Source organism: Callospermophilus lateralis, chromosome 10 (assembly GCF_048772815.1).
Source record: "Callospermophilus lateralis isolate mCalLat2 chromosome 10, mCalLat2.hap1, whole genome shotgun sequence".
In the NCBI taxonomy this organism is placed as follows: domain Eukaryota; kingdom Metazoa; phylum Chordata; class Mammalia; order Rodentia; family Sciuridae; genus Callospermophilus; species Callospermophilus lateralis.
This window is the reverse complement of record NC_135314.1, coordinates 126,363,587-126,384,470: the sequence shown is the minus strand read 5'-3', so window position 1 is coordinate 126,384,470 and position 20,884 is coordinate 126,363,587. Positions and strand designations below refer to the sequence as shown.

The window sequence follows — 20,884 nt, the reverse complement described above, 5'->3', positions numbered from 1 at the left end:
GGTCTCCCCAGCCAGCTGTGTGTTCTCCAACAAGTCCCCTCCGCCAGTGTCTCCCAGTGTGCAATGAAGGGATTGCATTAGGTGAACTTCAGGGCCCTTCATTGTGATGTTATCCTCCAGGTAAAAGCCTATGATGGCCGTACCTGTTCCTTATATCAAGGATTCACTCTAATCTCACGCAGCGGCTCACACCCGTAATCCCAGCAACTCCAAAGGCTGAGGCAGGAGGATGACAAGTTTCAGGCCAGGCTCTGCAACTTCGTGAGGCCCTAAGCAACTGAGTCAGACCCTGTCTCAAATAAAAAATTTAAAAGAACTGGAGGTGTTGCTCAGTGGTTAAGCACCCCTACGTTCAATCCCCAGTACTGAAAGAAGAAGAAAAAAAAAAAGATTAAAGAAGTGGCTGAGAGGTCATTTTACAGTCCTCCTAGAGAGGACTTATAACTTCCAGGGATGCAGACAAACAGCAGCAGCAAGGGCCAAGAGACTTACAGAGTAAGTTCCAGCAAGTTCCTTGGGCTTCCTGCTGGGAGGCTCTGAGCTCACAGTGGGGAAGTCAGGGCAATTTCTCTCCCCGAGTATTTTGAAGACTAGGCCTTATAACCCCTCTGCCTCTGGAGTGCTGAAAAAAAAATTCTCCTGGAGGCCAGAGTGGCTATTCTTTCACAGCAATCCTGTCCGTGGGGCCAGTTGGTATCTTTCCCAAACCTCTGTGCCACCCTCGACTCTGCCAAAGACCACTATGTCCTTAGTCTCTGGGTTGTAATTGTATCAGGCACATCTGGGGCTTCACCCCAGCAATCCTCAGGAGCCTTATGTTTTAACTCCAGCTGCTGCAGCCCCAGCAGTTGAGTACAGGCAAAATCTGTCAGACCCTAGACCCAAGGCTTCCCTGACTCGGCCTCATGAGGTCCAGGGAGTGCAGTGGAGGCCCACTCGGCTAGTGCAGGCTAGTGCAGAGGACAGCCCCTAGGTGAGTGAGTATTCTCCAAGCAGGCAATGTGGGGTTCAGCATACCCAGCTCCTCAGACATACCCAGTGAGTTTGAGTTGCCCACCCCACCATCTCAGAGCTGCCCCCGATGGTTTTTCCCTATTTCACTCATCTCAGACCCTGACGGCTGACCTCACATCACCTCCAATATAAACTACCTGCACACAAGCCCCTGTTTCTGTCTCTCCCTTTTCAGACAAATGCTTGTATTAGTTTGTATTAGTTGGCTAGGCTGCTATAACAAAATACCACAGACCATTCTCTCTTTATGGGTTCTGGAGGCAGGAAGTCCAAAATGAAGATGGCAGCAGGGTTGGGTTCCTGAGGCCTCTTTCCTACCACCTACCCACTTTCTGCTTTGACCTCACAATTTCATCCCTCTGCGGACAAAGCCCCTGGTGTCACTCTGTGGGTTCTAATCTCTTCGTCTTAGAAGAACACCAGTTGAACCAGATTAAAGTTGCCCTATTGGCCTCATTTTAACTTAATTATCTCCAAATACAGTCACATTCTGAGATACTTTGAGGGTTAGAACTTCCATATATAAATTCAGGGTGGGGAACACAATTCAGCTCTTAACAACATTTATATTGGACCAAGTCACTCATGAGACAACCTGGGGGCTTTTAAGGGAATATTCTATGAAACATTGGCGATTGCCCATCAGCCTCAAGACTGTTCCTTTGGTGCTAAGGTGCAAGGTGTGTGGGGTGCGGTGAAGGGGAGCTGAAATAACCCAGAGCCAACAACCATAGCAACACATTGTTTCTTTTGTGGATGCAATTTCAGATCCTCTTCCTCTTCCTGCATTAATGGGGGCAGTTGACCAGGAAAAGCATACATTTAGCATACTGGTTTCACATACTTCTGATATGATCTCTTCAAGCCTCAGTTTCCCACTGTGCAAAGTGGTTGTGAGGATTAAATCAAGCACATTTTTAGGACTGACCAAAATAAGCCAGGTGCTCTGTTGATGTATGATTGAAGTCATGAATGAATGCCTAAAAGAATAGGCTGCTTAGGGCAGACCATTGGTCCTAGGGATGATGGGCATGGTAACCTTCACTCAACCCCAAGTTCCTTAACCCTTCACCTCTCACTTAGAAGTTCAGGTGAGAGGCACAGGGGTCTACACACGTACCTAAGGTGATCACAGGGCTTTGGGTCCCTGCCCCTGTCAGCAGCTGCTGGCCCTCCCAGCCAGTGTGTGAATCCCAGTAGGTGTCCCTGCTTTGACCATATGTCCTGCTGGAATCTGGACAAGAGCTCTGACAAAGTTAGTCCAGGGGCCAAAGGAAAGTCTGGAATGGCAAAGAAGTGTATTCATATGAACAAAGGGGAGTGAGCAGGTCAGAATCAGGACCTAGGAACTGTCCGCCGCTCCTCAGCAGGAAATACCAGCTCTTCCTAACCCACCTGCGGGCACAGTCCGCCTGGCAGTCTGTGATCTGAAGGATCCGACGGTGTATATGAGATATTATTTTTAAAGACTGACTCATGCTGCTAAGATTAATAAGACCATGCATATTTAGAAATGTTTTTAAATGTATAGGTTTTTATCTTTTGCATCTTTTCAATGAACTAAAAAGTACACACATTGACTATCATGAAATTTTTTTTTTAAATGTTCAAAAAGGCTTCTCCTACTCAAACAGACTGGGTACCACCCAGGAGATTTTTCAGAGTTCAGCCACTTAGGTGCCATCGGAAGAGCTGTTACTAATAACAAAAACTACAATGCCAGCTGGCTTGTATAGAGTGCGTTTTCTATTCCAAACTCTGTATCAAGTGCTTTATGGGTGTCTGATCTGGATGCCCTTTCCTTGCCCTCCCCTTTGACACTGAGACACCTCTGCCTTATTTTAGGATTGTCTGTAGATTTATGCAAGGTCATCCAGGGCCAGGTGCTGCCCTGCTCCATTTGGGGTCCTCCGGGTAGCCCCTCCTTAATTGTTTGGTGATTCGGTCTTGGTGAGCAGAGGCTTGACATTCGTACCTTTGTCCAGTTCAGAGAAGGGAAGAGGAGCTGGTTCACTCTGCCCAGCCGGCCTTCCTCATGCAGTTCTGGGTGGCTCATGCTTCCCTGTGGCCAAGCTGGCCTTGCTCACTCTTTAGCTGTAGAAGACGAGGTACCGTGGAAGCCACAGCCTCTGAGGCTCTTGCCCTATACAGAGAAGCTAGGCCGTGGCCTAAGACATTTGAGAAAGGACGGTCCAGCCAGTTCCACTGGCTCTGGGTCTCCTGGTGCTGGCGTCTCTTCCTAGCCGGTGCTGGTGGCACCTACGTCATAGACGTGTCCAGCTGCACCTATGGTTCTGGGTCCCACTGAGTGTCGTGCATCAGTGTGAGCCGCAGACATGCTCCTGACGCATCCCCCTGCAATCCCAGAACTTTCTAAGGTCGTGGGTAAAGAGGGCGCCTCTATAGACGGCTCCTTGGGGACCTCACCTCTTCTCTCTGTTTCCCTCTCCAGGCTTCCTCCTGACCTTGGCACTGACCGAAGCACTGGTACTTGCTGTCCAGGAACCATCTCCCAGGGAATCTCTCCAGGTCCTCCCCTCAGGCAGTCCCCCAGGCACCATGGTGACAGCATCCCACAGCCCTACTAGACCCTCCTCCACGGCGCTGAACCCCCATCCGGATGGACTCTCCTCACAGGCCCCAGCTACCACGGCAACGACAGCCCATCCAGATGGGCACCCTCCTACAAACACTGTTCCCACCGTCCTGGCGACAGCAACCACCCCCCACCCTGAAAGGCCCCTGCTCACAGGTTCCCCTCCAGTTCCTATGGCAACCGCACCCTCGCATTCAGAGGGCCGCCCCCCGGGGGAGGCCGCCCCCACCATCCTGCTGACAAAGCCAACAGGAGTCACCAGCCGGCCCACCGCAGCGGTCCCCCGGGCTACCACCCGCAGGGCCCCCAGGCCCCCCGGCTCTTCCCGAAAGGGGGCTGGGGGTTCATCGCGCCCTGTCCCACCTGCTCCCGGCGGCGGCGGCGGCTACTCTGGGAGGAAAGAAGGCCACCGAGGACGCAATCAGAGCTCCACGCACCTGGGGCCGAAGCGACCCCTGGGGAAGATATTTCAGATCTACAAGGGCAACTTCACAGGGTCTGTGGACCCCGAACCCTTGGCCCTTTCCCCCAGGACCCCACCCTGGGGGAACTCCTCTTCGCCACCGCCCCAGACAGTGGCTGTGACCACAGCATCCGGAAGTACCTCGTGGGCACCCCCCACTACCCCTGCGGTGCCTGCAGAGGACAAGCCAGGCCTTAGCAGAGCAGACCAGGGGGGTGTCCCCACCTTCACCAGCCCAGGAGGGGAGCCGGTGGCCGCCACAGCCGCCTCAGGTGCCCCTGCCCGTCCACAACCTGCCCCAGTGCCTTCTCAACGCCCCCGTGGTGACGTGCAGGACAGCCCCAGCCACAGTGACTCTTGGCTTACTGTCACCCCTGGCACCAACAGACCTCCGTCGGGCAGCTCTGGGGTCTTCACAGCTGCCCCGGGGTCCACCCAGGCTGCCTTTGATGCCAGTGGCTCAGCCCCTTCCCAGGGGATTCCTCAGGGAGCATCCACAACCCCACAGGCCCCAGCCCGTCCCCCCGGGGCCTCAGAAAACACTGTTTCTCCAGCCGACCAGGAGGAGGCTGCGGCCTCCCCCACCGTGACCGACAGGGTGCCCAGTCCTCTCTCCACAGTGGTGTCCACAGCCACAGGAAACTTCCTCAACCGCCTGGTCCCCGCCGGGACCTGGAAGCCCGGAACAGCAGGGAACATCTCCCACGTGGCTGAAGGAGACAAGCCCCAGCACAGAACCACCATCTGCCTGAGCAAGATGGACATCGTCTGGGTGATCCTGGCCATCAGCGTACCCATCTCCTCCTGCTGTAAGTGCCTCGCTTCTCCCCACTTCCCTCCCTCCTCCCTCTCCGCCCACCATGCCAACAGTACTCATCCTTCGTTCTAGAGTTCTCCCACCCCCACCAAGTGGGCTGCAAGGCTCCCCGAGTCCCAGGAAACCAGGGAGCAGGTCAAGAATCACGGCTTCTCCCTGTCCCTGGTTCTGGGCCCCGCCAGGCCATGGCTCAAATGTCCATGGGTCATAAAGCCATAGCTCCCAAGAGCTGGGGAGGACCTTACAGACAATCTAATCCAACCATGTATTTTTTAAGAAAAAAAAAAAAAGCTTACCCAGGTTCCAAGAGTCAAAGGCAGGGCTGGGATGGGACCTCAGAGCACCTTCCAGCCAGTGCTCCTGCCATGACACTGCCCTTCCTCCAGGGCAGCCTGCCAGACCCTGCAGTAACATGGCATGAAGACGGTGGGTGAAAGCTGAGCCTCCCAAAGAAACAGCCTCCAGCCAGCCAAGTCCTCACTGACCTCTCCTCCTCCGCATTCCTTCTTGTCTTTTCATTCCTTTCCTCCTCACTCCCTTCTCTGGAGAGAGAAGAGGAGGTAATGTTTCTATGCAGTGGGGAGTTCCATTGGCCTTGGGGTGGGGGGGGGGAACATGGCTCTTGCAGCTAAAGGAAGGCTTGAGAGTTATGTGGTTATGTGCATTTAGCTCCTCTCCACCCCCAGCCCTCTTTATTTGTTCTTGGGTGGTATGAGCTGGGTGCAGGGTGGACCTCATCCTTCCATTTTGCTCTCGTGAGGTCCACCAGCATCTCCTTACTGCTGCCTGTCCCTGTGTGAGTGAGGAGTCGGGGGACATTTTCCCCAATGTCTCCATAAAGAGTGTGCTGTGGTCTCTCAGAACCTTAGGGCTTCCTTCGTCTTCTCCGGGTGGTTGGTCTTCTATTCTCAGTTTCTCTGGTAACCTGGCAAGAATCTTCACTGGCCTCAGCCCCACCCCACCCCACCTGGTTGCCATCCAGCCACCCCCTGGACCCTTCTAGGGATGAGAGCTCCCACCATACTCCTCACTCCCTGGACAGCCTCTTCTTCTTGGACGCTTCAGGATTTCTCCCGCTCTCCTGGGGGCCTGAAGTTCGCCCCCTTATAATTTTTACCCCATGACCCCAAGCTGTGCCTTCTGAAACCACACAAAACAGTCCATCTAACAATCCGGGAGCAATGGAATGGCTCTCAAGGGCAGCGTTCTTTGTCCAATCTGCTCATCCTTGACCTTCAAGTCTCCTTCATAGGGCTGCCTTGCCCTGGTCCTGTCCCCCCATCTGTCCCCTCGGTATGGCCACCACTTTATTCCTGTTTACCTAGAAAGGAACACAGTTTTTCACACATGCCCAGCCATGACGGAAGAAGCTAATGCTGGACGCTTTGGCCACAGTCAACCTGCGCTGGCATCAGCCCTGTTGGTTGTACTGACTTGAGGTCATGCCATGGGCTCACCTTGATCTCAACAGGCTTCCCACAAGGCAGAGGCCTCCTCCAGCGCAGGCTGTGAACCCAGGACACCCCAGCTTCTCTCATGCCATGGATTAGTGCAAGCGGTCCGTACCTTTAACAAGAGCTGCGATTTCCGCTTGGCATTAGACTCCCCCTAGATATTTTCTAATCTGGAATCTAGATTCTTCCCAGGCACCACTTCTGCCTGCTCATTAAGCACACAAACTTTCCGTGTTTGCAGGCAGCCTGCTGCTGCTCTAGGACCCTAATCAGGAAAAGTGAAAATATTTGCAAGTTGCATATTTCATTCTTAATAAAAGCAGCTGTATCATCTCTCATGGAAACACATAATTTATAAACTGTGATTGCCTACTTCTAAAATGGAAGAATGATAATGAGACAATGTAGCACTCTTGGCCAATTTTTTTTTTTTTTTTTGTACCAGGGATTGAACCTAGTTGCACTTTAGCACTGAGCCACATCCCCAGCCCTTTTCTATATAGATACATTTTATTAATAAAAAAAAAACAGGATCTCACTGAGTTGCTTAGAGTCTTGCTAAGTTGCTGAGGCTGGCTTTGAATTCATGAACCTCCTGCCCCAATAAAATTATTAATGGTCGTGTTTGAGAAGGAACCACACAAGAGACAGCTTTTTACTTTTCCACCCTTTACATGTGTCTTGGACACTCTAGTTTACAAAGTGAGTTCCCCATATGTTTTCTTAATCATTCCTTCTTTAAAACAAACTAGTCAGAGAAAATAAAACAAAAACGGAAACGAGGTACCAGGGTGGACTGTGGTCATCATCCACCCTTTATAGATGGGAATTAAGTTGCTAGGTCAAGTAATTTGCCCAGAGTCCCCATCTTGCAGTCAGTCAGCCCCGAGGTGGTGTGTAAAATCCATTTGTCTGATTCGGTGCAGTGTTTTGCAAGTACCCACTGTATGCCAGGCACTGTGCCAAGCACTCAGGAACCACAGATGTGCAACTCTCCCCAACTCTCAGCACCCAGTAACCCCCTGGCTGTCCTTTGCCTGGGCTGGAGAGGGCAGGGTAGACCCGAAGCCCCCGCAGACCACACCCACCTGGGTTTTGCTGTTCTAAAATGACTCCTACTTCTCCCCCCTGTGCTTCTGGGAGGTGTGAGTTCAAAATTAGATCAGATCCTGCTGCAAAGCTGAAAATCCTAGAGGCTGTCTACACCATGGATCCAAATGTCAGCAGAGACAGGAGCAAGGACACAGCCCAGGACTGTACCTGGAGGATACTCCTGATGTTCTGAAAGGAGACTTCAGGTGCTGGGGGTAGAACATCTTATTTTCTAAAGTGAATTATGAATGCTGTTCCAAGCAGACTCTGGTAGCCCCTTGGGAATGACAAAGCCCATCTCCATACTGAAGGCCCCTCACTTCTGCCTGACCCTGGCTGCCTTCATATCAGCTCTGTGTCCTTGTTCATGGTCCCGACTCCTATGGGACCATCGTTAACTCTGTGAAGGCCCCTGTGAGAGAGAAACTAAGATCAAAAAAAAAAAAAAAAAAAAAAAAAAAAAAATTATGAGCCTCTAAACCCCAGGCTGTCTCTGGAAATGTCCTCATCTGTTTGGACGATGTTCCCACCAGGTATTCCAGGCTGTGTGGGCTAGGTTCAAGGGTAGACTTTCTCCCTCTGGCCATTCAGACCAGCATCAGCTCTGGCCCTGGTCAGGGGGTGCGTGATTTCTCTGCTTCTGGTAGAAGCAGCAGGGAGGGTTAGCAAAACCTCCCCTGCTTGTCCCAAGAAGGGCACCCACCGTTCACCTGCCCTTCCAGATCACTTGCCCCACCCAATGACTGGAAGAGTATATTTGTGCCAGGGCTGGGTCCTGCCAGACACTCGCAGCCAACAGGGTTTCAGAAGTGCTAAGAACTGAAATTGATTGGATCCAAGCCACCGCCAGCCACAGCAGGGGAGCCATGTGGCTCCTGAGCTGGTCTCTGCTGCCACCATCAGGATGCATGGTACCTACAGCCTCCTGCTAGAAGCCTCTGGCCTGGCATGAATTGTGGCCCTCACCCACCAGTCAGCGGTCTGGGTTTTCACAGGAACGTCAGTCCAGAGGCCCTACCAGGCTCTCTTGCCTGTGTACGTGTGTCACATCCATCCTCCAGAATATTTTCTCCCAGCCCTGCTGTTAGCAGTGGAGGATGGGATCAGACAGGGAGGCCCCTGGCAGGTGCTGCTCATCTGCCAAGCTGAGCCTGGCAGACAGAGTTGAGCCTCCCAGCAACCCTGGACACCTGAGAGTTCATGTGCACCTTGCTCCGGGGCAGTCTGATTCCCTCCAGACTCTGGAGCATTAGGCAGCATCCTGAGATAACCTATCGTTGCATCCAGTGATGGGTAGCCATGTTGGTTGTTCATGCAGCCTGCTCTGAGAATATAGGTCCCTGGGTCACTCATAGGCCTTCAGTCATTTTGTAATTCTATAAGACATCCTGGGTCAGGATGACTCCTAGCAATGAAAAGAATAGAAGATGTTGGGATTAGAAGGAAGGGTGGATGGGAGGCTTTTCTCCTAAGAGTTTATGGACCAATGGAAGAAGGGGGAAGAGGGGAAAGCCTAGGGCAAGGTAGGGTTATCCAGGGAAATTCACCCTGCCACAACAGTGTCATGCACTCCTTCTGACAGCTCTTCTCAGTGCTTCCCAGCTAGCGCCCCCTGCTGGGCTTCTCTAGGCATATTCCCACCTGCCAGGCTGGGGAGCCAGACACTAAGCCCCACAACCTGGCTTCCCCAGGCCTCTGGCCTCATCCCACACCCTAAGGTCTCCCTGCAGGCTCCTCACTCAATCCCCAAAGGATGGAAATGACAGTCCACAGTCCTGCTTGATCTTCACAATGACACTACTGGGTTCTTCTACTCGCTGGTCTGTTTTCTCATCTGTAAATTGAGGGGCCCAGCCTGAAATATATCACAACTTCCTGTTCTCTCCAACTTCCCTAATTTGAACCCTGCATGGCTAACCCTGCTGCGCTAGATAGATCTGGATCATGGAATCAAACACGCTTGCATGTCAGCCCAGCTCTTGCCACTCACCGGCTGTGGGACGCAGACATTTCCATGTCTGCAACACCCGCCTTGAAGACTTGTAAAACAGCAGAGATGATACGTGCAAGGACTTAGGTGAGGGTCCGCCACAGAGAACAGCAGAGATGATACGTGCAAGGACTTAGGTGAGGGTCCGCCACAGAGAGGGTGCTCACAAATGGCAGCGATTGAGTCACATTCGTTATCCATCTCGTTGCTATTAGGATTTACAGTGTGTGCCCAAACGGGCCAGGCAGAGAGCCATTCAGCAGGTGCTAAGAAAGGTCGGCTCCCTGGGGACCTGTGGGGCTTCATTTCCATCTCTTAGCCCATGGCAGATCCCTTCATCTGAAAGCATTTCCCCCCTCCCAGAAATTTGAACATAATATCTAGGGCTATGCCTTAAAATCCGTGACCTCCTCTTCTCCTGCCACATCTGAGAAGCCGTGGATGGTTCCCCGTTGACGTTCATGGGAAGCCAAGAGAGTCTGCTTAAATGTCAGCCCTGTTTGAAAACTCGAGGAATCGGGCCTCGTTCATGGCTGCTGGCCTTGATGGCCATTGCCTCTTGTGACACAGACAATTGAAGATGTTCAACTAAGTGGGGGAGGGAGTGGCTGGCAACCTGAGTTTGGATGCACCTGTGAAGCTGGCATAGCACTCTCCATACCCAGTGCAGGTGTCCCCCAGTGTTCAGGATGACACAGGACGGCAGGCATCAACTTGAAGGTCACCGAGACCTGTGTTCGAGTTGCTTTAATTAACTGGGTGATCATGATCCATCTCGTTAACTCCCATGACCTTTAATTACCTCTTCGATAAATGGGATGAGCACCAGTACCTTTACCAGGTGGTTCCTGTGAGGGCTTAAACTGGCGTGTAAAGTGCTCAGGTGCTGGGAAAACATTACACACTCCACAATCTGAGTTGTACTTATCTCTTAGGTGAAATTTCAGACCACTGAAATGATGAAGGTTCTAAGCCCCAGGTGGAGCTTGGGCCTCGAGCACCCCAATAGGCATGCAGCCCAGCTTTTCTTTCTGGATCTTTCTTGTTGCAGGCTGCTAGGAGAACAAGAAAAGAGCTCGTGTTAATGAAGCAGCCATAGTGGGTCAGGCATTGTGCTTACAATCCCGTGAAGTCCATGTTGGTCAGAGAGATGCAGTGGCCTACCAGGTGTAATATGTGGCCGAGCTGTGACTTGAGCCCAGGCCTCTCTGCCTCCAAGCCTGCTCTCTCTGTAGTGAGGCTGGCTTCCATTAAAAAGATGAAATGGGGAGAAGCCCTGAAGCTCCCTGAGAGAAACATAACCAGCCAGGCACCCTAACACCATGTGACGGGGAGAAGCATGGAAGAGAGCACCCTGTCCCTGTCCTAGGTTATCCTGCAACGGCATCAGCCCTCCCTGCAGGGTAGGATCCCTGCCCCTGGCTTTCTTCTGATCCAGGGGCAACGTGGGCTGTTAGACACAGCACTGGACGAGGGGCCAGCAGACCAGGATTCTGCCCACTGCCAGCCCAGGTTGGCAGCACAGTCATGGGCAAGCTCACCTCTCCGGGTTTCCATAGAGTAAGAATGTAGGATGGAAGAAGGGACAGGTTGGGTTACCCACCTACTGTGCCCAAGAACAATGCCAAGTGCCTGGTTGCAGCTAATCTTCCCAGAGGAGGCTGAGGCCGAGAAGGACTAATTTACTCAGGTCATGCGAGTGATCAGCTATCATCTAGATTCTAAATCTACATCCCTCCTGCCATATTGACTAGGGGACAGCTGAGACCACACGGGAGGCGCAGATACCCTTCTCCCTTAAAGGGCTGCACAGACTATACAAATCTAGCTCACGGGCACCTTTCCTCCCCTGCCAGCCTGTGTTTGGGGTCTGCGTGACATGATGGGAGGTGCCCTACAGTTGAAGAGTGGCTCTGTTTGTCCCAACAGAGGAAACCTTCCTGACAACCCTCCACCAGAACGGAGCGGGAGCTGAGGGAGTGGCTCTTTGCCCACATCCCTCTCTTCATGGCTTCTATTTCACCAGTTTGAATTCCCCCAGTATTTCACCATCCCAGGTCCAGGAGCCGGCTGACAGGTACTGGCCATGAAGAAGAATCGCATCAGAAAATAAGAGAGGGGACTTGAAGTGCTGTCCCAACCCAGCCACTCACAGACCTGTGGCCGGTGGCAAGTCAGCTGGGCTTCGGGCTGTGGCGTTTCACCTGCAGAATGAGAAGGTGGCCTGAAGGAGCAGGTTTCCAGGCGGATCCTTTCTGCACCCTGTTTTCTCCTTTAACTATTTAAAAGAAAGGACTTTTGAGGCAAAGGAGGGCAAGAAGGAGATCCACAAAACTCTGAACAATTGGATGCCAGCTAATCTCTAGAATCCCTTTAGCCCATTCAGAAATCTCCCTTATGTTTTAGAGCCTTTTAAAAAGGAACCTGGAGGGATGAGAAGCAATTTTAAAAAGACAGTTCCTAGCAGATTCAAGGAAAGGGAAACTCACCCTATCTCTTGACCTTGTTCAGAGGCCTTTCAGGTTGAGATGCCAGCAAGGCTGGCAGCTGGAAAGAAAACTACAGAATACCCAGTCACCCCCTGGGGCTCTGGGTCTGGCTCTGAGGTCTCAGCCTGCATGGATGCCAGCTTTTGCAGCTGCCTGGTGCACTGACGCCACCCACAGAGTTCTGGCCAGACTCTCGGGCTGCTGTGGATGGAACCGGTGCTCTGCTGCCCCCTGGTGCTGGCCTCTGGCAGCGCAACCTGCCCCGGTTAAAGATTATTCAATTTATTGCTTATTGCAATTTATTGCCTGTTGTCTCACACAGAAGTGATTGGCACCACCAGGGGTTGGGTGCATGCACCCCTGGTGCCACACCCAGAGATTCTACTGGTAGAGAACCTGGGGTAGGATGCACTCAGTCCTCACTTACTGGCTTCTCCCCATGAGGACTTCTGTCACCCTCTTGCACTGCCATCCCACTGTGTGAATCAGGATAGGCCACCCCACTCAATGACCTCAGAAGCCTTCCCTGCCAGCATGCCCAAGCCACTCTGTCCATACCTGGTTCATCCACAAAATCCAGACACGTGCCTTCCTCCTGGGGCCTGGGAGTCCTAGCACACATGTCACGGTGGGTGCATGCAGTCAGGCCACTGAGCCCTGATCAGGCCACCTGCACAAGTTGAGCCTCTGCACCTGCCCAGAGCAGAACCATGGATGTTTAAGGGCATGGGCTTTGGAGTCCAGGTGTGTGGGTTTGCTCTTGGGCATATCACTTTTCCTCTCCAAGTCTGTTTTCCTATCTATAAAATCAGCAAGCCTGGTAGTACTGACCTCAAGGGTTAAATGGAGAATTAAATGAAAAAGAAAACTGGGGGCGGGCAGGACGGAGAATGGAACCCAGCACTTTATTACTATGGCACATCCCCAGCCCTTTTCATATTTTATTTTCCGACAGGGTCCCAGATTGGTTAGGCTAGGCTCGAACTTGCAACCTCCTGCCTCAGCCTCCCAAGTCTCAGATTACAGGTGTGTGCCACCACACCCAGCAATGAAGTCATATTTCTAATGTGCCCAGAACATAATTCTTGCATAGATTTTAGCAGGTTTTTTTGGTTGCTGATTTTTCTCATGATAGTGCCAGAAAAGCTGTTCTATCAGGGATTTTCCTGTGAGCCTCTGCCCTCCAGATCCTCTATAGAAGTCAAGGGCTTATTTTGTAAAGTTTACTGTGCCCTGCTCCCCTATCTGCCATACTTCCGCTCCAGCTGAAAATGCTCCCGTCAGTCCACAGGTGCAACTCAGGGTGCTTCCACCCTTCTTTGCAGCCAAGCTCTGGGGAGCCTTCCCACCAGATGAGCAAGGGAAAGACCTTTCTTGGCCAACTAAAACTATAGACCTGCGGTAACCATAGATATCAGCAAGCTTCATGCAAGTCCCCGGGCCCTCAGCCCCTTGGGGCAGCCTCTAAACACTGCTCTGACCTCACCTCCTGCTCCACACCCACACTCCACTCCACTGCTGCTCTTCCTGTTCTCCTGCACAATTAGCTTGTCCCTACCTCAGCCCCTTTGCACATGCTGTTCACCCTCCTAGAACATACTGTCCCATCCCACAATAGAATTGGCTCCCTGCTCTAAGGTTACCTCCAGGGGCAGCCCATCATAGTGATTCTAAATCAGCCTCTCCCCCAACTCCCCTCATCCTCTCTCTCAGTTTACCCTGTTATCTTCATTGAATGGTTATGACTCCCTGAATTTGCCTTATTTATTCATTTTGTCTGTGATTATTGTCTAACCACTCTGCATCCCTCCATTCTTGTGTTGCAATAGATGCTCAGGAAAGTCAGGGGTCCTTTTCTTCTACCCCTACCTGCTGAGAGCCACAGCCAGTTGGAATGGCCCCTGGCATTTTGCCAGAAGTAATAGTTGAGAGGCGAGCCATTAAGATGATGCTGGATTGATTCAATTGTATATTAGACCCCTGCTGTCCGCCTCAGCCTGCTACTTTGGAGTTCTCACAGGGATTCCTGGAGAGTTCCCATTGGTTGGGGAAGTGCCCGGAGAGGGAGTTCCGGTTGGTGTGTGGTGTGTTCCTGGAGGAGCCGCGCGTGGGTGGCGTTCGGGAGAGTTCCCGGGGAGTGTGCTGGTGGAGTTTGGAAATAAAGTTTGTTCCTGTTTGAGTGGCTCGTGATTTGTGCCCAGCCAGACTGCGGCACCTACCTCCCCAATAATTTTTCTGGCACAAGATAGGCACTCAATATTCGTAGATACTGGTTGGAAGGACAAAGGAAGAGAGGAAGGAAGGATGTCTGGCCTTTGCAAGCCCTGCCTGGAGACGGGCATTCATCACCAGGACCACTGCCTCCGTCCTTGTCCTTGTCACCTCCCTCTCTGACTTGCACTCTCTCCACAGCCGTCTTGCTGACTGTGTGCTGCATGAGGAGGAAGAAGAAGACAGCCAACCCCGAGAACAACCTGAGCTACTGGAACAACGCCATCACCATGGACTACTTTAACAGGCACGCCGTGGAGCTGCCCAGGGAGATTCAGTCCCTGGAGACCTCCGAGGTAAGGAGACCCACACCTCGAGGTCCCCCAGGAGTACAGGGAACAGCACGGCCCCTCAGAGAGAGCCACAGAACCCCCGCCCATCCCAGTGCTCTATGCTCGGGCAGCAGCCGCCATGCCCACCCCTGCCCTGCTGAACCAGGATCTGCATTTTAACAAGATTTCCCAGGTGCCTTCTGCACATTGGAGGAGCAGTGTTCTGAGCACTCCTGGTTTCCGGGAATAATAACAAATACTGATTGAGAACCTGTTTGGTGGCAGGCACTTTGGGGGCACTATGGAGATGACAGCTTCTTCTCAGGGGCTCAAAGTCTGAGATGTGGCTGGGAGATGAACCCCAGCATCCCCTCAGAAACAGACTAGGGGACACAAGGACCGGTTACAGACAAAGAGCTACAGGGAAGGGAAGCCTGCCCAGGGGAGGTGCTGGGAAGGACATCTGGATTTCAAGCAGGCATCATGGAAAAGAAGAAGCCTAAGTCCAGGAAGGGATCTGGTGGGGATGTAGTACATCAAGGCAAGGAGAAGGCACTGGAGAGGGAGAAGTCACTGGGAGAGCTGGCCCGCGGCTGCTGGCTGGTCAGTGAGAAAACCTGGCCTTGACTCTGTGATCAGAGTCCACACTCTTTTCATTCCCCCTGAAGCAGGAGGAACAGCAGTGGGGAGCAAGAAAGAGGGATGAAGGGGCCAGATGAGGCATGATCCTGGATGGGGTATCATGGATTGTGGACGTTACTTTGGGGCAGCAAAGGGTCATTGGAGGTCTCCAGGGCTGGTTGAGCCAGGGTTAGGAGAATTATGCTGTTGCCTGGAGAAGGCATTCCAAGTGTGGTCAGAGAATGAATGAGGAAGGAAAAGAAGGGTGGTTTGGTAGATGGATGAATGGATGGGAAGATAGACGGAAAAAACCAAGCAGAAATAAGAGGTTCAACTAGGGCGCGGTGGAGACAGGCCAAGAGAAAGATGGCGGACTTCTGAACAGGCAGGCCGGTGAGAGGAGCTCTTTGGGAGGCACACCCCCCCCACTTCCCTGGCAGACCATTACAAATGTCAGTGTGGCCACAGAGCTCCATGCTCAAGACCCTTCTGCCGCTTCCCATTGCCCTTTAGCTAAAGTTCAAAGTCTTTTACAAAGTCGACCTGCTTCCTGCCAACGTTCTGGCGCTGCTCTCCCCCTCACCTGCTGAGCTCCAGCCACACGGGATCCCTCATGGTACCAAGTGACCTGTGCATGGGCCATTCCCTCTCCTGCAGTGTCTCCTGTCCCTCCCCTTGTTCCCCTCAGTGACCTCTGCCATCATTCAGGGTCCCATCTGCATGTGGCCTTCCCTGACCTGCCAGGCTGACTTTGGCCTTCTAACCCTAGGGCCTCGGCTCACTGTGCTTGTGCATTTTAGCATTTTAGCATTCACTGGAGTTGTGATCACGTGGCTCCTGGTCTGATCCTGCTTACACTGGAATAGCCAATGGCTTCCACACTGCTAACCCCAGTGGTCAGTTCTAAGCCCCCTTCTTACCAGATCTACCAGCAGCATTACCAGTCAGCCATCCCCTCCTTATTTATTTATTTAGTACCAGGGATTGGGCCCAGTTGAACTCAACCACTGAGCCACATCCCCAGCCCTATTTTGTATTTTATTTAGAGACAGGGTCTCATTGAGTTGCTTAGGGGCTTGCTAAGTTGCTGAAAAGCTGGCTTTGAACTCACGATCCTCCTGCCTCAGCCTCCTGAACTACTGGGATTACAGGCATGCACCACCACTGCATGTCCCTCTCCAGCTCTCCCCTACTCCCGGCAGCTCCCTTCCCAGTTTGTCACTGAGTCCCTGTCTTTCCCTGGCCTTTTGTCACTGGAGCCCAGGCTCAGTCCTGCCTTGGCTCCTCTTTTTCTACTTAGTTCCACAATTGAAAAGCCATTGCTATTGCCACTCCATTGACTCCAAATTTCTCTCTTGCCTTGACATCTTTCCTGAACGTCAGATCCAAATGCCCGGCCACCTGCCACACACACACACACACACACACACACACACACGTCTAATAATTGTCTCAAACTCCACCTGCCCAGGTCAGAACTCTTGATTCCTCTCTCCCACCCCCAAACTCAAAACTCATGGTTTTTTTGTTACATAGATGCCACAGCAGAGGGTTTTGCCTCTGCTGCCCCAGTCTGGGAAGTCCTGCTGATCCTTCCTTCAGCAGGGCCCAGCCCAGCCTCACCCCACCTCATAATGGCTGCAGCCAGCTCTGAAATCGGGGCTCCCCATTGCCATCTGGCTGCCTGCAATCTTTGAGGACAGACAGCCGCCCACCAGCCAGACCCCGTGTCAGCCAAGGCTCCCGACTCTCAGGCTCCTCTTCACACATTAGATAAAATTCAGGCTCCTCCTTCCATACAGACCCTTCCAGAAGCTGGCCCTGCCCACCACCATGTCACCCCACACACCCCCAAGCCACTTAGTGGTGCTGGGATTGGACCCGCAGGTGCTGTACCACTGAGCTACATCCCCAGCACCACACCTCCTTTTTTTAAAATTTTCCCGATTAAGTTGCCCAGGCTGGCCTTGAACTTGCCATCCTCCTGCCTCGGCCTCCCAAGCAGCTGGGTTTGCACTGGTCTTTTTGCTCTTCCCCCTACCCAGGAAGCCCGCTACCCTAAAGGTTTGCCCTGGCACCTGTCTGAAATGCTTTTCTCCTGCATGTCTCCATCTCTCACTTCCTTCTGGTCTCTGTTCAAAGGTCATCTCCTGGGAGAATCTTGCCCTCACTATTCTGAACTGATAAGAACCCCCTAATGTCACATCCATATCCCTCTTTTGCCCTGGTTTTGGCCCATTCCCTGCTGTAATATAAACTGCCTGAGGGCAGGGGCCTTATTCCTTGTGTTCACTGCTCCATTCCCAACCTGACCCAAGGCAGCCCTCTGGTAAATCATATGAAATGAAGGAACCATGAATTCCGTTCACTGCTGTTTACCCTAACACATAGTAGTCGCTTAATAAAAAATAATAATCAATTAAACAAAGGGCAAACAGAAGGCCAGCTTCATGGAGGAATAAACTTGGAGTGGAGACAGAGCACATTTTGTATTAGAGTAGCTGAAAAAAATTCAAACTTGGCAAAAAAAACTCCCTAACTGGCCCCATTTTGAGTATGGGCTGTGAGCCCCTGAACTCCCAATCTCACATATGCTTTTTGCATATCTGTAAATGAAAACCAAAGCCAAAGGACAGTGCTCCAGAGCTCACCGCAGTAAAGTCCCTGCTTGCAGAGCTCCATGGTCAGGCATTATTCCAGCCTGGAGCACCAGGGCCACCGTCCAACACAAGCCAAAGGCTCTGGTGGAAAGGGCCATCCCAGCTGCTCGTGGTCTCCAGAACAGGAGGGCGCCACCCAAGCCCCAGCTAAAAGCTCGGCTTGGCTTCAGAGCAGATTTTAGTGCTGTTCGCCTCCCGGCACTCTACTCACCTTCTTCTGCTTTATTTAGAGAAATATTGCCATTTGTTCCAATTATCTGAGCTCATGCTGTCTGAGGGCAGAGGAGGGCAGCCCTGAGCCTGGACAGAGAGAGCTGGGGACATGCGTGGGCTGCAGACCATGCCAGATGTCCTGGAGCAAATTCCACCATGCTGCACACTCTCAGATCACCCACCTCCTGCCTTTTAGCCACCAGCTTTAGAACCACCAAATGCTTTGCCTAAGCAGGTTTCTCTACTCCCTGCTCCCCATCCATGTCCATGGAAGCAGCCAAGCAAATCCAGAATTAGACAGGCAAGATGGTGACAGCCAGGGGTTCCCTGGTAACTTTTTTATTCTCTCTTCTTTTTCCTCCTCCTCTTCCTCCTCTTCTTCATCCTCCTCCTCCTCTTTCTCCTCCTCCTCCTCCTCCTCCTTCTGGCTCCTCCTCCTCCTCCTCCTCCTCCTCCTCCTCCTCCTCCTCCTCCTTTCTTTTTCTCCTTTCCTGTCTTGGTTGTTTACTAAATAACCTTCTTTCTATGCAGTGACACGTATGATATGGTTCACCCAGGGCACATCCTTACTTTGGAAGAACTGTAAACCAATGGACCACATTTCAACCTCCAAACCCCCTCAACCCAACAGCAAGGTGGACAAAAGGGATTTCTGTCCCCTCTGAGGTGCCGCCCTGTTGTCCTTCACTGCAAGGTGACCCAGGGCCACCCTTCTCAGCAAAGTCCCACCTGGGAAGGATCTTCTTGTCTCCTGAAAAGATATTTTATCAACAGTGGAGTTTCTTCTCTCCTTGTGATCCATGAAGCAATCAGCCCTCCTCCAAAAGCATCAATGTTTTGTTTAAAAATAAACTACAGAGAATTAATTGTGGCTTCTTAAAAAAAAAAGTCATTTGTGGGCAGATCTGGCCTGAGCCATTATACCTTAAGTCTGCTCTTGAGTTGAGTTCATTTGCCCTGAAATGGCTCAGAGGGTCTTAGATTTCACTTGTTTAGTGTTGGAATAAGCTATGGCTTTTCTTTCTTCCTTTTTTCCAAATGAAACCATTAAGTCCCAAGCTGTCAATTCTGTGAACATAATAATTATCTCAAAGTTACCGTAAGTGGTATATTCATTGCCTCGATTTTACTGTTTATAGGTCTTCCAAATCTGGGACAATGGGACAAAATGGATTAATATCTGCACCTGAATCTGAGAACAGCCCTTTAGCAACCCACAGGTGTGGCAGTCCTTCCTGGCCCTTCCCTGCCAATGCAATCAGATTGCCTTCTGAGCAGTGGATTGCCTATTGCTAGGCTTTTCTGCTCCTGGGGTTGAGCAGACAGGGCTTGAGCATTTTCCCTGACCATCTATTATGCAATCGCACAGAGATTCGGGTTCCCTGAGCTCAGCTTCTAGCTATAAGCTCAGCTTCTAGTGCTACAAGAAACAGGGCAATAATCCTGAACAGGCTCTAGGAGGGTCAGGTGGAGGAGGAGAAATTGGACATCAAAGACTCTGATGGGTGACAGGAGAGGAAAGAAATGAGTGAACGTAGGTGCGTTCAGGAAGGAAGAGCAGAGACGTCTCCCAGAGATCTATGAGAAAGACAAAAGTAGAGTCTGAGGTCCAAGTGAACCAATGTTGGCCCTGGAAGGAAGCAAACCATACACACGATACGTGTCCTGCACGGTGAGCCCCCTCTCAGACTTTGTCAAGGAAAGCAGTACCATCTCTGGCAACCTTAGGGTAGGGGTAACTCAGGAAGCAGGAAGCCTTTTTTGGAAGTCGTTAGAAAAAAATCTGAAAGAACAGCAGAGAGCACTCTGCGCCCCCGCCTTGGCAGTAGAGGTGACAAACGCATACCAAGCGATCCTGAAATAAATGTTCCTCTGTGTGCGTTTGTTTGAGAACACCTTCCCCAGCTCACAGCATCTCCTCCCTCTCTCTCCCCAGGACCAGCTCTCAGAGCCGCGGTCCCCAGCCAACGGCGACTATCGAGACACGGGGATGGTCCTCGTGAACCCCTTCTGTCAAGAAACACTGTTCGTGGGAAACGATCAAGTGTCCGAGATCTAGCTGCAGCAGCCTTCACTCTGCCGTTCCCTATTTTTCATCTCTAAATTATAAATATACAAATATATATATTATAAATATAACCTTTGTGTAACCCTGACTTAATGAGAAACATTTTCAGCTTTTTTTCCTAAGAATTGTCAACATCTTTTTTATAAGTGTGGTTTAAAATCAGAAAAAAAAAAAAAAAAAAACTTTACAGAATGACCCGTGGCTTTATAAAATAAAGGTATTTCTAAGCAAAGCAGTGGCATCAGTTGCTTCTCTTGATAACTGTCTCTGAGCCCTCGGGGAGTCGCAGGAGCCCGGGCAGGTGAGGGAAGAGACCAACCTCCTGGACAAGCAGAATGCTAAAGTGGCCAAGGGCATTGTCTGTTGCCCGATTCCTAAAGCTCTGGTTCCTTAGATTCGAGACCTGTCTCCTCCCTCCTCATATGCTGATGCGTGAAGGGGACTGGGCCACCCAGGAGGAGCACGAGGTACAGCATACTCAAACCAAAGCAGGAAAAGCGAAAATGTCTTCACCCTGGAGGACAGGAACCCTGGGGACTCGCGGTGACACCATTGGATGTCAAGTTCAATGCCACCCGTGTCGTAGGCGGAGGCAGGAGCCGACCACCCTCAGGAAATCCGTGGAGGAGGTGGAAGCATCCTACGGCTCCTGCCCTGTGATCACCCCATGGGTGCTCCCGCCAGGCCAACCACAGGACCTCCCGTCCCTGGAAGCCCCACATCTGCATCCCACAACGGCACCTCTTCTCTCCGGGAGGGTGTAGGCACAGGTCCCAACCCTGGAGCTTTAGAACGCTCGCCCTTCCTTAAGGATCAGATGTTCACTGGGGTTTTCTCCAAAAGTGATGATGGTAGTGTGTCCCA

At 51.8% G+C, this 20,884-nt stretch overlaps 1 protein-coding gene across 3 annotated transcripts in view; it reads left to right on the top strand.

Annotated features, from left to right (window-relative positions):
* Tmem108 (transmembrane protein 108) overlaps nucleotides 1-20,121 on the top strand; it is a 306,840-nt gene extending 286,719 nt beyond the window's left edge. For all 3 annotated transcript variants that reach the window (XM_076868412.2, XM_076868411.2, XM_076868410.2), the window contains 3 exons: nucleotides 3,467-4,882; nucleotides 14,328-14,482; nucleotides 19,889-20,121. In XM_076868412.2, coding sequence (XP_076724527.1) covers nucleotides 3,467-4,882; nucleotides 14,328-14,482; nucleotides 19,889-20,011 — 1,694 coding nt within the window. In that variant the 3' untranslated portion in view covers nucleotides 20,012-20,121. The remainder of the gene's footprint in view (nucleotides 1-3,466; nucleotides 4,883-14,327; nucleotides 14,483-19,888) is intronic.
* Nucleotides 20,122-20,884: the final 763 nt, after the last annotated feature.